Raw genomic sequence first — 14,670 nt, 5'->3', positions numbered from 1 at the left:
GATTTATGCTTATTTATTTTATCTTGTGTCCTTTAATTATTTGTACATTATATATATATAGATATATGACATTTGTAATGTCTTTACTGTTTTGAAACTGTTGTATGTGTAATGTTTACTGTTAATTTTTGTTGTTTTTCACTTTATATATTCACTTTGTATGTTGTCTACCTCACTTGCTTTGGCAATGTTAACATGTTTCCCATGACAATAAAGCCCTTGAATTGAATTGAGAGAGGAGCGGGCCAGCCAGGGAGAGAGAGAGAGAGGAGCAGGCCAGCCAGGGAGAGGAGCGGGCCAGCCAGGGAGAGAGAGAGAGAGAGAGAGAGAGAGAGAGAGAGAGAGAGAGAGAGAGAGAGAGGAGCAGGCCAGCCAGGGAGAGGAGCAGGCCAGCCAGGGAGAGAGAGAGAGAGAGAGAGAGAGAAAGAGAGAAGAGAGGAGAGAGAGAGAGAGAGAGAGCGGGCCAGCCACCAACCTGCCCAACGTTCCCCAACCTGCCCAACGTTCCCTAACCTGCCCAACGTTCCCCAACCTGCCCAACGCAACCTGCCCAACGCCCCAACCTGCCCAACGTTCCCCAACCTGCCCAACGTTCCCCAACCTGCCCAACGTTCCCCAACCTGCCCAACGTTCCCCAACCTGCCCAACGTTCCCCAACCTGCCCAACGTTCCCCAACCTGCCCAACGTTCCCCAACCTGCCCAACGTTCCCCAACCTGCCCAACGTTCCCCAACCTGCCCAACGTTCCCCAACCTGCCCAACGTTCCCCAACCTGCCCAACGTTCCCCAACCTGCCCAACGTTCCCCAACCTGCCCAACGTTCCCCAACCTGCCCAACGTTCCCCAACCTGCCCAACGTTCCCTAACCTGCCCAACGTTCCCTAACCTGCCCAACGTTCCCTAACCTGCCCAACGTTCCCTAACCTGCCCAACGTTCCCTAACCTGCCCAACGTTCCCTAACCTGCCCAACGCCCTAACCTGCCCAACGTTCCCCAACCTGCCCAACGTTCCCCAACCTGCCCAACGCCCCAACCTGCCCAACGTTCCCTAACCTGCCCAACGTTCCCCAACCTGCCCAACGCTCCCCAACCTGCCCAACGCTCCCCAACCTGCCCAACGTTCCCCAACCTGCCCAACGCCCCTAACCTGCCCAACGTTCCCCAACCTGCCCAACGCTCCCCAACCTGCCCAACGAGAGAACCTGCCCAACGTTCCCCAACCTGCCCATCGCTCCCCAACCTGCCCAACGTTCCCCAACCTGCCCAACGTTCCCCAACCTGCCCAACGTTCCCCAACCTGCCCAACGTTCCCCAACCTGCCCATCGTTCCCCAACCTGCCCATCGTTCCCCAACCTGCCCAACGCTCCCCAACCTGCCCAACGCCAGGGAACCTGCCCAACGTTCAGGCCCAACGTTCCCAACCTGCCCAACGTTCTCCAACCTGCCCAACGTTCCCCAACCTGAGGAACGTTCCCCAACCAGCCCAACGTTCCCCAACCTGCCCAACGTTCCCCAACCTGCCCAACGTTCCCCAACCTGACCAAAGTTCCCCAACCTGCCCAACGTTCCCCAACCTGCCCAACGTTCCCCAACGTTCCCCAACCTGCCCAACGTTCCCCAACCTGCCCAACGCCCCTAACCTGCCCAACGTTCCCCAACCTGCCCAACGTTCCCCAACCTGCCCAACGCTCCCTAACCTGCCCCACGGTTCCCCAACCTGCCCAACGTTCTCCAACCTGCCCAACGTTCCCCAACCTGCCCAACGTTCCCCAACCTGCCCAACGTTCCCCAACCTGCCCAACGTTCCCCAACCTGCCCAACGCTCCCCAACCTGCCCAACGCTCCCTAACCTGCCCAACGCCCCCAACCTGCCCAACGTTCCCCAACCTGCCCAACGCTCCCCAACCTGCCCAACGTTCCCCAACCTGCCCAACGCCCCCAACCTGCCCAACGCTCCCCAACCTGCCCAACGTTCCCCAACCTGCCCAACGTTCCCAACCTGCCCAACGTTCCCCAACATGCCCAACGTTCCCCAACCTGCCCAACGTTCCCCAACCTGCCCAACGTTCCCCAACCTGCCCAACGTTCCCCAACATGCCCAACGCCCCCAACCTGCCCAACGTTCCCCAACCTGCCCAACGTTCCCCAACCTGCCCAACGTTCCCCAACCTGCCCAACGTTCCCCAACCTGCCCAACGTTCCCCAACCTGCCCCACGGTTCCCCAACCTGCCCAACGTTCCCTAACCTGCCCAACGTTCCCCAACCTGCCCAACGTTCCCTAACCTGCCTAACGCCCCCAACCTGCCCAACGTTCCCCAACCTGCCCAACGTTCCCCAACCTGCCCAACGTTCCCCAACCTGCCCAACGCCCCAACCTGCCCAACGTTCCCTAACCTGCCCAACGTTCCCCAACCTGCCCCACGGTTCCCCAACCTGCCCAACGCTTCCTAACCTGCCCAACGTTCCCTAACCTGCCCAACGTTCCCCAACCTGCCCAACGCCAGCCTAACCTGCCCAACGTTCCCCAACCTGCCCAACGTTCCCCAACCTGCCTCACGGTTCCCCAACCTGCCTAACGTTCCCCAACCTGCCCAACGTTCCCTAACCTGCCCAACGTTCCCCAACCTGCCCAACGTTCCCCAACCTGCCCCACGGTTCCCCAACCTGCCCAACGTTCCCCAACCTGCCCCACGGTTCCCCAACCTGCCCCACGGTTCCCCAACCTGCCCAACGTTCCCCAACCTGCCCCACGGTTCCCCAACCTGCCCCACGGTTCCCCAACCTGCCCCACGGTTCCCCAACCTGCCCCACGGTTCCCCAACCTGCCCAACGTTCCCCAACCTGCCCGACGGTTCCCCAACCTGCCCGACGGTTCCCCAACCTGCCCAACGTTCTCCAACCTGCCCAACGTTCCCCAAACACACGGGCATGCACGCCACACACACACCCTAACACACAAACATGCACGCCCACACACACACCCTAACACACAAACATGCACGCCCACACACAGACACCCCTAACACACAAACATGCACGCCCACACACACACACCCCTAACACACAAACATGCACGCCCACACACACACCCCTAACACACAAACATGCCAGCCACACACCCCTAACACACAAACATGCAGGCCAGCACACACACCTAACACACAAACATGCCCGCCCACACACACACACCAACACACAAACATGCACGCCCACACACACACCCCTAACACACAAACATGCACGCCCGCACACACACCCTAACACACAAACATGCACGCCACACACGCACCCTAACACACAAACATGACGCCCACACACACACACCCCTAACACACAAACATGCACGCCAGCCACACCCCTAACACACAAACATGCACGCCAGCACACACCCCTAACACACAAACATGCAGGCCAGCACACCCCTAACACACAAACATGCACGCCCACACACACACACCCCTAACACACAAACATGCAGCCCACACACACACACCCCACACACACAAACATGCACGCCCACACACACACACCCCTAACACACAAACATGCACGCCCTCACACACACCCCTAACACACAAACATGCACGCCCTCACACACACCCCTAACACACAAACATGCACGCCCTCACACACACCCCTAACACACAAACATGCACGCCCGCACACACAGTAAACACATTCCGCTGTCACTGCAAGCTGCCTGGATAGACTTCCTGCTTAGAGAGGAATACAGGTCTGATCAGTCTACTGTCTACTAGAGGGAGGGAGGGAGGGAGGGAGGGAGGGAGAGAGAGAGAGAGAGAGAGAGAGCCAGAGAGAGAGAGAGAGAGAGAGAGGAGAGAGAGCCAGGCGAGAGAGAGGGGGGTGAGACAGGGAGAGAGAGAGAGAGAGGGCCAGGAGAGAGGGGAGAGAGAGGGAAGGAGAGAGAGAGAGAGGGAAGGAGAGAGAGGGGGAGAGACAGAGGGAAGGAGAGAGAGGAGAGCCTGGTGGTTAGAGGAGGCAGGTAGTCTGGTGGTTAGAGGAGGCAGGTAGCCTATTGGTTAGAGGAGGCAGGTAGCCTAGTGGCTAGAGGAGGCAGGTAGCCTAGTGGCTCGAGGAGGCAGGTAGTCTAGTGGTTAGATGAGGCAGGTAGCCTGGTGGTTAGAGGAGGCAGGTAGCCTGGTGGTTAGAGGAGGCAGGTAGCCTAGTGGTTAGAGGAGACAGGTAGCCTGGTGGTTAGAGGAGACAGGTAGCCTGGTGGTTAGAGGAGGCAGGTAGCCTAGTGGTTAGAGGAGACAGGTAGCCTAGTGGCTCGAGGAGGCAGGTAGTCTAGTGGTTAGATGAGGCAGGTAGCCTGGTGGTTAGAGGAGGCAGGTAGCCTGGTGGTTAGAGGAGGCAGGTAGCCTGGTGGTGGTTGGTGGTTAGAGGAGACAGGTAGCCTGGTGGTTAGAGGAGACAGGTAGCCTGGTGGTTAGAGGAGGCAGGTAGCCTGGTGGTTAGAGGAGGCAGGTAGCCTGGTGGTTAGAGGAGGCAGGTAGCCTGGTGGTTAGAGGAGACAGGTAGCCTGGTGGTTAGAGGAGACAGGTAGCCTGGTGGTTAGAGGAGGCAGGTAGCCTGGTGGTTAGAGGAGGCAGGTAGCCTGGTGGTTAGAGGAGGCAGGTAGTCTAGTGAGCCTTGCAGTCTTAGACTGGCTAACACTTGTTCTCAATGTGAGTGTGTACAGTAGGGTGTTTCCTGTGAATGACGTCTGTAAAACACACTGCTTTGTGACGGCTCCCTTTATGTGGTTCCCTTCCTACAGTTATTAGACCCACAAAATTGGCTGAGACTGGGGAACTGTGACGCAAGTGTTGCGTATGTAGCGTTAGCGGCTACCGCTAGCTCCAACCACATCTGTTGTGTATTTAGCATTAGCGGCTACCGCTAGCGCCAACCACATCTGTTGCGTGTGTAGCGTTAGCAGCTAGGCTAGCGTCTAGGCTGACTAGGCCTAAAATGGGCATATTTTAACATTGTGTGAACATCACAAGGTTGGCTCTGCCAGCTGGCTTATTAAATGATTTAGAGTCTATTTGTAAAATTACCCATCTGGCATGCTGTTATTATACTGTACTTTGTTTAAATGGCTTTGTGTGTGTCCCAAATGACTCTAGTCCCTATGTAGTGCATTACTTTTGACCAGGACCTATAGGGAGGGAATAGTGGGATGCAGTCTTGTTTTTTCAGATCCAGATACAGGCCTAATAATGTATTTATTTTAAATGCAAGAACAAATCTTTTGAGATGTGAAGTGTTTTCCAACATCACTCAGCTGTGCAGACACACAGACATCTCCAAGCACTACCCCTCCCTCTCCAAGCACTACCCAGACCCCTCCTCCAAGCACTACCCAGACCCCTCCTCCAAGCACTACCCAGACCCCTCCAAGCACTACCCAGACCCCACCTCCAAGCACTACCCAGACCCCACCTCTCCCATACCCCCTCCAAGCACTACCCAGACCCCCCCTCCAAGCACTACCCAGACCCCCCCGCAAGCACTACCCAAACCCTCCTCCAAGCACCCCCTCCTCCCCTCCAAGCACTACACAGACCCCTCCCCCTCCTCCTAGCACTACACAGACCCCTCCCCTCCAAGCACTACACAGACCCCTCCCCTCCAAGCACTACACAGACCCCTCCCCTCCAAGCACTACCCAGACCCCTCCTCCAAGCACTACCCCTCCTCCTCCTCCACCAAGCACTACCCAGACCCACTACCCAGACCCCCCCGCAAACACTACCCAGACCCCTCCCCTCCAAGCACTACCCCTCCCCCTCCAAGCACTACACAGACCCCCCCTCCTCCTAGCACTACACAGACCCCTCCCCCTCCAAGCACTACACAGACCCCTCCCCCTCCAAGCACTACACAGACCACTCCCCCTCCAAGCACTACCCAGACCCCTCCTCCAAGCACTACCCCTCCTCCTCCTCCACCAAGCACTACCCAGACCCCTCCTCCAAGCACTACCCAGAACCCTCCTCCAAGCACTACCCAGACCCCTCCCCCTCCAAGCACTACACAGATCCCTCCTCCAAGCACTACACAGACCCCTCCTCCAAGCACTACCCAGACCCCTCCCCCTCCAAGCACTACACAGACCCCTCCCCCTCCAAGCACTACACAGACCCCTCCCCCTCCAAGCACTACACAGACCCCTCCCCCTCCAAGCACTACACAGACCACTCCCCCTCCAAGCACTACCCAGACCCCTCCTCCAAGCACTACCCCTCCTCCTCCACCAAGCACTATCCAGACCCCTCCTCCAAGAACTACCCAGACCCCTCCTCCAAGCACTACCCCGCCCCCTCCCCCTCCAAGCACTACACAGACCCTCCTCCAAGCACTACACAGACCCCTCCCCCTCCAAGCACTACACAGACCCCTCCCCCTCCAAGCACTACACAGACCCTCCCCCTCCAAGCACTACACAGACCACTCCCCAGGCACTACACAGACCCCTCCCCCTCCTCCAAGCACTACATAGACCCCTCCCTCCCCCTCCTCCAAGCACTACACATACCCCTCCCCCAAGCACTACCCAGACCCCCCCCCCTCCAAGCACTACCTAGACCCCTCCTCCAAGACCCCCTCCTCCTCCTCCACCAAGCACTACACAGACCCCTCCTCCTCCAAGCACTACACAGACCCCCTCCAAGCACTACCTAGACCCCTCCTCCAAGCACTACCCCTCCTCCTCCTCCACCAAGCACTACACAGACCCCTCCCCCAGGCACTACACAGACCCCTCCCCCTCCTCCAGGCACTACCCAGACCCCTCCTCCAAGCACTACCCAGACCCCTCCCCCTCCAAGCACTACACAGACCCCTCCTCCAAGCACTACACAGACCCCTCCTCCAAGCACTACCCAGACCCCTCCCCCTCCAAGCACTACACAGACCCCTCCCCCTCCAAGCACTACACAGACCCCTCCCCCTCCAAGGACTACACAGACCCCCCCTCCAAGCACTACACAGACCACTCCCCCTCCAAGCACTACACAGACCCCTCCCCCAGGCACTACACAGACCCCTCCCCCTCCTCCAAGCACTACACAGACCCCTCCCCCACTCCCAGACCCCCCCCCCAAGCACTACCCAGACCCCCCTCCAAGCACTACCTAGACCCCTCCTCCAAGCACTACCTCTCCTCCTCCTCCACCAAGCACTACACAGACCCCTCCTCCCCCAGGCACTACACAGACCCCTCCCCCTCCTCCAGGCACCACACAGACCCCTCCCCCTCCTCCAGGCACTACACAGACCCCTCCCCCTCCTCCAGGCACTACACAGACCCCTCCCCCTCCAAGCACCAGTGGTGGAAAAAGTACCCAATTGAGTAAAAGTAAAGATACCTTAAAATACCTTTTACCTTAAGATAACTTTTAATCCTTAAAAGAAAATGACAAAAGTAAAAGTCATCCAGTAAAATACTACTTCAGTAAAAGTCTAAAAGTATTTGGTTTTAAAATGTACTTAAGTATCAAAAGTAAAAGTATTAAATCATTTTTTATTCCTTATAATAAGCAAACCAGACGATACGATTTTTTTTATTTACAGGGCACCAGTTGCACTCAGTCATAATTTACAAACGAAGCATGTCTGTTTAGTGAGTCCACCAGATCAGAGGCAGTAGGGATGACCGGGGATGTTCTCTGTTTAGTGAGTCCTCCAGATCAGAGGCAGTAAGGAGGACCAGGGATGTTCTCTGTTTAGTGAGTCCTCCAGATCAGATGCAGTAGGGATGACCAGGGATGTTCTCTGTTTAGTGAGTCCTCCAGATCAGAGGCAGTAGGGATGACCAGGGATGTTCTCTGTTTAGTGAGTCCTCCAGATCAGAAGCAGTAGGGATGACCAGGGATGTTCTCTGTTTAGTGAGTCCACCAGATCAGAGGCAGTAGGGATGACCAGGGATGTTCTCTTGATAAGAGTGTGAATTGGACTATTTCCTGTCTAAATGTAACAAGTACTTTTGGGTGTCAGGGAAAATGTATGGAATAAAAAGTACATTATTTTCATTAAGAATATAGTGAAGTAAAAGTAGTCAAAAATATAAATAGTAAAGTAAAGTACAAGACCCCCCCCAAAAAATACTTGAAAGTACTTAAGTATTACTTAAGTACTTTCCACCACTGCCAAGTACTACCCAGATGTGCAGACACACAGACCCCTCCCCCAAGATAGCTAGCGATAGCTTCCTACAAGGATCTGTCCGTGTGTGTGTGTGTGTTTCTCTAATCGTCTAGCCTTGGGTTGAGGAAGTTGGGTCGGCCCTGGTCACCTCTGATACAGGGTCGTCACGGTTATCACTATGTTAATTACTGCTGTTGTAACCACAGATCTCGAGACCAGTTTACCCTTACCACCAGAGGCAAGTCTTTCAAAGAATGAATAAATGAATGGGCAAGTGTCAGTTATGAATCACAGAATATAAGTGTGAATCCCAGGTGCCATCTTATTCCCTATACAGTGCACATAGGGCTCTGGACAATAGTACACAGAACAGGGACTTAGGTGCCATTCGGGATACATATTAAGAAGTACACTTCTGAGGCCCAGAGGTAAAGGCCTTTGGGTCTAACAGAACGAGGTAAAGGCCTCCGGGTCTAACAGGACGAGGTAAAGGCCTCCGGGTCTAACAGGACGAGGTAAAGGCCTCCGGGTCTAACAGGACGAGGTAAAGGCATCCGGGTCTGACAGGACGAGGTAAAGGCCTCCGGGTCTAACAGGACGAGGTAAAGGCCTCCGGGTCTGACATGACGAGGTAAAGGCCTCCGGGTCTGACAGGACGGGGTAAAGGCCTCCGGGTCTGACAGGACGAGGTAAAGGCCTCCGGGCCTGAAAGGACGAGGTAAAGGCCTGCGGACCTGACAGGACGAGGTAAAGTCCTCCGTGTCTCACAGGACGAGGTAAAGGCCTCCGGGCCTGAAAGGACGAGGTTAAGGCCTCCGGGCCTGAAAGGACGAGGTAAAGGCCTCCGGGTCTCACAGGACGAGGTAAAGGCCTCCGGGTCTAACAGGACGAGGTAAAGGCCTCCGGACCTGACAGGACGAGGTAAAGGCCTCCGGGTCTAACAGGACGAGGTAAAGGCCTCCGGGTCTAACAGGACGAGGTAAAGGCCTCCGGACCTGACAGGACGAGGTAAAGGCCTCCGGGTCTGACAGGACGAGGTAAAGGCCTCCGGACCTGACAGGACGAGGTAAAGGCCTCCGGACCTGACAGGACGAGGTAAAGGCCTCCGGACCTGACAGGACGAGGTAAAGGCCTCCGGACCTGACAGGACGAGGTAAAGGCCTCCGGACCTGACAGGACGAGGTAAAGGCCTCCGGACCTGACAGGACGAGGTAAAGGCCTCCGGACCTGACAGGACGAGGTAAAGGCCTCCGGACCTGACAGGACGAGGTAAAGGCCTCCGGACCTGACAGGACGAGGTAAAGGCCTCCGGACCTGACAGGACGAGGTAAAGGCCTCCGGGACAGGACGAGGTAAAGGCCTCCGGGTCTCACAGGACGAGGTAAAGGCCTCCGGGTCTCACAGGACGAGGTAAAGGCCTCCGGGTCTAACAGGACGAGGTAAAGGCCTCCGGGCCTGAAAGGACGAGGTAAAGGCCTCCGGACCTGACAGGACGAGGTAAAGGCCTCCGGGTCTAACAGGACGAGGTATAGGCCTCCGGGCCTGAAAGGACGAGGTAAAGGCCTCCGGGCCTGACAGGACGAGGTAAAGGCCTCCGGACCTGACAGGACGAGGTAAAGTCCTCCGGGTCTAACAGGACGAGGTAAAGTCCTCCGGGTCTAACAGGACGAGGTAAAGGCCTCCGGACCTGACAGGACGAGGTAAAGGCCTCCGGGTCTAACAGGCAGGACGAGGTAAAGGCCTCCGGGTCTCACAGGACGAGGTAAAGGCCTCCGGGCCTGACAGGACGAGGTAAAGGCCTCCGGACCTGACAGGACGAGGTAAAGTCCTCCGTGTCTCACAGGACGAGGTAAAGGCCTCCGGGCCTGAAAGGACGAGGTAAAGGCCTCCGGGTCTCACAGGATGAGGTAAAGGCCTCCGGGCCTGAAAGGACGAGGTAAAGGCCTCCGGACCTGACAGGACGAGGTAAAGGCCTCCGGGTCTAACAGGACGAGGTGAAAGTGTGTCGTTACCTTTCTGAGTAACAAACTGCCAATAGCATTGTGTTTTGTGAAGCAAACTGCCAGTAGCATTTTGGAGTTACTTGTATAGTTTAGGTCAGAGACTATAAAATGTTCGCAATGCGCCGTTAGCATTGGGATTTTCCATGTATATTTGCATTGCTAACCTTCGGATTAAAGAGCCTCAGTGGGGTTTCAAAAATCGAACCCATTGTGTTTTGTATTGGTATTTATTATGAAACCCCATTAGTTACTGTTGCTAAGGCAGCAGCTACTCTTCCTGGGGTTATTATGGATCCCCATTAGTTACTGTTGCTAAGGCAGCAGCTACTCTTCCTGGGGTTTATTATGGATCCCCAATTAGTTCCTGCCAAGGTAGCAGCTACTCTTCCTGTGGGTTATTATGGATCCCCATTAGTTACTGTTGCTAAGGCAGCAGCTACTCTTCTTGGGGTTTATTATGGATCCCCAATTAGTTCCTGCCAAGGTAGCAGGTACTCTTCCTGTGGGTTATTATGGATCCCCATTAGTTACTGTTGCTAAGGCAGCAGCTACTCTTCCTGGGGTTTATTATGGATCCCCAATTAGTTTCTGCCAAGGCAGCAGCTACTCTTCCTGGGGTTTATTATGGATCCCCATTAGTTAGTGTTGCTAAGGCAGCAGCTACTCTTCCTGGGGTTTATTATGGATCCCCAATTAGTTCCTGCCAAGGTAGCAGCTACTCTTCCTGTGGGTTATTATGGATCCCCATTAGTTACTTTTGCTAAGGCAGCAGCTACTCTTCCTGGGGTTTATTATGGATCCCCATTTGTTCCTGTCAAGGCAGCAGCTACTCTTCCTGGGGTTTATTATGGATCCCCATTAGTTCCTGTCAAGGCAGCAGCTACTCTTCCTGGGGTTTATTATGGATCCCCATTAGTTCCTGTCAAGGCAGTAGCTAATCTTCCTGGGGTTTATTATGGATCCCCATTAGTTCCTGTCAAGGCAGTAGCTACTCTTCCTGGGGTTTATTATGGACCCCCATTAGTTCCTGTCAAAGCAGCAGCTACTCTTCCTGGGGTTTATTATGGATCCCCATTAGTTCCTGTCAAAGCAGCAGCTACTCTTCCTGGGGTTTATTATGGATCCCCATTAGTTCCTGTCAAGGCAGCAGCTACTCTTCCTGGGGTTTATTATGGATCCCCATTTGTTCCCGTCAAGGCAGCAGCTACTCTTCCTGGGGTTTATTATGGATCCCCATTAGTTCCTGTCAAGGTAGCAGCTACTCTTCCTGGGGTTTATTATGGATCCCCATTTGTTCCTGTCAAGGCAGCAGCTACTCTTCCTGGGGTTTATTATGGATCCTCATTTGTTCCTGTCAAGGCAGCAGCTACTCTTCCTGGGGTTTATTATGGATCCCCATTAGTTCCTGTCAAGGCAGCAGCTACTCTACCTGGGGTTTATTATGGATCCCCATTAGTTCCTGTACCAAGGCAGCAGCTACTCTACCTGGGGTTTATTATGGATCCCCATTAGTTCCTGCCAAAGCAGCAGCTACTCTGATTTAGAGGGGTTGGGTTAAATACGGAAGACACATATCAGTTGAAAACATTCAGTTGGACAACTGACTAAATATCCGCCCCCTTTTCTTCCCCTCTTCCTGGTGGACCGAACACATTAAATAACTTCCATTATATAAGTGTAGACTGTGTGTGCTCGCGCGTGTATGTAGACTGTGTGTGCTCGTGTGTGTAGACTGTGTGTGTGTGTGCTCGCGTGTGTGTGTGTGTGTGTGTGTGTGTGTGTGTGTGTGTGTGTGTGTGTGTGTGTGTGTGTGTGTGTGTGTGTGTGTGTGTGTGTGTGTGTGTGTGTGTGTGTGTGTGTGTGTGTGTGTGTGTGTGTGTGTGTGTGTGTGTGTGTGTGTGTGCTAGCGTGCGTGTGTAGACTGTGTGTGCTAGCGTGCGTGTGTAGACTGTGTGTGCTAGCGTGCGTGTGTAGACTGTGTGTGCTTGCGAGCGTGTGTAGACTGTGTGTGCTAGCGCGCCTGTGTAGACTGTGTGTGCCCATGTGGTCATGGCTCTATGTAGTACTGTGGAATAGAGTTCCATGTAGTCATGGCTCTATGTAGTACTGTGGAATAGAGTTCCATGTAGTCATGGCTCTATGTAGGACTGTGGAATAGAGTTCCATGTAGTCATGGCTCTATGTAGTACTGTGGAATAGAGTTCCATGTAGTCATGGCTCTATGTAGGACTGTGGAATAGAGTTCCATGTGGTCATGGCTCAATGTAGTACTGTGGAATAGAGTTCCATGTAGTCATGGCTCTATGTAGGACTGTGGAATAGAGTTCCATGTAGTCATGGCTCTATGTAGTACTGTGGAATAGAGTTCCATGTAGTCATGGCTCTACGTAGGACTGTGGAATAGAGTTCCATGTAGTCATGGCTCTATGTAGTACTGTGGAATAGAGTTCCATGTAGTCATGGCTCTATGTAGTACTGTGGAATAGAGTTCCATGTAGTCATGGCTCTATGTAGTACTGTGGAATAGAGTTCCATGTGGTCATGGCTCTATGTAGGACTGTGGAATAGAGTTCCATGTAGTCATGGCTCTATGTAGTACTGTGGAATAGAGTTCCATGTAGTCATGGCTCTACGTAGGACTGTGGAATAGAGTTCCATGTAGTCATGGCTCTATGTAGTACTGTGGAATAGAGTTCCATGTAGTCATGACTCTATGTAGTACTGTGGAATAGAGTTCCATGTAGTCATGGCTCTATGTAGTACTGTGGAATAGAGTTCCATGTGGTCATGGCTCTATGTAGGACTGTGGAATAGAGTTCCATGTAGTCATGGCTCTATGTAGGACTGTGGAAAAGAGTTCCATGTGGTCATGGCTCAATGTAGTACTGTGGAATAGAGTTCCATGTGGTCATGGCTCTATGTAGTACTGTGGAATAGAGTTCCATGTAGTCATGGCTCTATGTAGTACTGTGGAATAGAGTTCCATGTAGTCATGGCTCTATGTAGGACTGTGGAATAGAGTTCCATGTAGTCATGGCTCTATGTAGTACTGTGGAATAGAGTTCCATGTAGTCATGGCTCTATGTAGGACTGTGGAATAGAGTTCCATGTAGTCATGGCTCTATGTAGGACTGTGGAATAGAGTTCCATGTAGTCATGGCTCTATGTAGGACTGTGGAATAGAGTTCCATGTAGTCATGGCTCTATGTAGGACTGTGGAATATAGTTCCATGTAGTCATGGCTCTATGTAGGACTGTGGAATATAGTTCCATGTAGTCATGGCTCTATGTAGGACTGTGGAATATAGTTCCATGTAGTCATGGCTCTATGTAGGACTGTGGAATAGAGTTCCATGTAGTCATGGCAATATGTAGTACTGTGGAATAGAGTTCCATGTAGTCATGGCTCTATGTAGGACTGTGGAATAGAGTTCCATGTAGTCATGGCTCTATGTAGTACTGTGGAATAGAGTTCCATGTAGTCATGGCTCTATGTAGGACTGTGGAATAGAGTTCCATGTAGTCATGGCAATATGTAGTACTGTGGAATAGAGTTCCATGTAGTCATGGCTCTATGTAGTACTGTGGAATAGAGTTCCATGTAGTCATGGCTCTATGTAGGACTGTGCGCCTCCCATCGTCTGTTCTGGACTTGGGGACTGTGAAGAGACCTCTGGTGACATGTCTGGTGGGTGTCTGAGCTGTGTGCTCGTCGTTTAAACAGACGACTCAGTGCATTCAGCATGTCAATACCTCTTACAAAAACAAGTAGTGATGAAGTCAATCTCTCTTCCACTGTGAGCCAGGAGAGATTGACGTGCATGAATGTCATTAATGTTAGTTCACCGTGTACTTTTTTTCTGGGCAAGCCGTGCTGCCCTGTCCCGAGCCAGCCGTGCTGCCCTGTCCCGAGCCAGCCGTGCTGCCCTGTTCCGAGCCAGCCGTGCTGCCCTGTCCCGAGCCAGCCGTGCTGCCCTGTTCCGAGCCAGCCGTGCTGCCCTGTTCCGAGCCGTGCTGCCCTGTTCCGAGCCAGCCGTGCTGGTAGAAACAGGGCCTGTAGGACCTGCCTTGTTGATAGTGCTGTTAAGAAGGTAGAAACTAGGGACTGTAGGACCTGCCTTGTTGATAAAGCTGTTAAGAAGGTAGAAACTAGGGCCTGTAGGACCTGCCTTGTTGATAGTGTTGTTAAGAAGGTAGAAACTAGGGCCTGTAGGACCTGCCTTGTTGATAATGCTGTTAAGAAGGTAGAAACTAGGGCCTGTAGGACCTGCCTTGTTGATAGTGTTGTTAAGAAGGTAGAAACTAGGGCCTGTAGGACCTGCCTTGTTGATAGTGTTGTTAAGAAGGTAGAAACTAGGGCCTGTAGGACCTGCCTTGTTGATAGTGTTGTTAAGAAGGTAGAAACTAGGGCCTGTAGGACCTGCCTTGTTGATAGTGTTGTTAAGAAGGTAGAAACTAGGGCCTGTAGGATCTGCCTTGTTGATAGTGTTGTTAAGAAGGTAGAAACTCGG

General features: G+C 53.4%; 1 protein-coding gene and 1 long non-coding RNA gene across 12 annotated transcripts; both read left to right on the top strand.

Moving 5' to 3' along the window:
• Nucleotides 1-3,989: 3,989 nt before the first annotated feature.
• On the top strand, nt 3,990-4,655 carry LOC127924809 (uncharacterized). Of its 11 annotated transcripts, XR_008118896.1 has the most exons (5): nt 4,017-4,055; nt 4,131-4,155; nt 4,206-4,255; nt 4,331-4,380; nt 4,416-4,638. It is a non-coding gene; the product is annotated as an uncharacterized LOC127924809 (long non-coding RNA). The 11 variants fall into 11 exon arrangements; XR_008118895.1 differs by lacking the exon at nt 4,131-4,155 and having other exon boundaries at nt 4,011-4,055; nt 4,156-4,255; XR_008118888.1 differs by lacking the exon at nt 4,206-4,255 and having other exon boundaries at nt 4,131-4,180; nt 4,441-4,655.
• A 66-nt stretch (nt 4,656-4,721) lies between these two features.
• On the top strand, nt 4,722-8,414 carry LOC127924801 (uncharacterized). The gene is made up of 5 exons (XM_052509434.1): nt 4,722-4,730; nt 5,293-5,517; nt 5,832-6,469; nt 6,634-7,161; nt 8,363-8,414. The coding sequence occupies exons 1-5, from the start codon at nt 4,722-4,724 to the stop codon at nt 8,412-8,414; spliced, it is 1,452 nt and encodes a 483-aa protein (XP_052365394.1).
• Nucleotides 8,415-14,670: the final 6,256 nt, after the last annotated feature.

This window comes from Oncorhynchus keta, unplaced genomic scaffold, assembly GCF_023373465.1.
Source record: "Oncorhynchus keta strain PuntledgeMale-10-30-2019 unplaced genomic scaffold, Oket_V2 Un_contig_4568_pilon_pilon, whole genome shotgun sequence".
NCBI lineage: Eukaryota > Metazoa > Chordata > Actinopteri > Salmoniformes > Salmonidae > Oncorhynchus > Oncorhynchus keta.
The sequence above is the reverse complement of the archived record's forward strand: the minus strand, read 5'-3'. Positions and strand labels throughout refer to the sequence as shown.

Excerpts from the sequence above, each read along its gene's own strand:
- LOC127924801 (XM_052509434.1), top strand. Across the intron at positions 5,518-5,831 it reads CTACCCAGACCCCCCCGCAA|CACTACACAGACCCCTCCCC; the intron begins GCACTACCCAAA and ends CCCTCCTCCTAG. Across the intron at positions 6,470-6,633 it reads CTACACAGACCACTCCCCAG|CACTACACAGACCCCTCCTC; the intron begins GCACTACACAGA and ends TCCTCCACCAAG.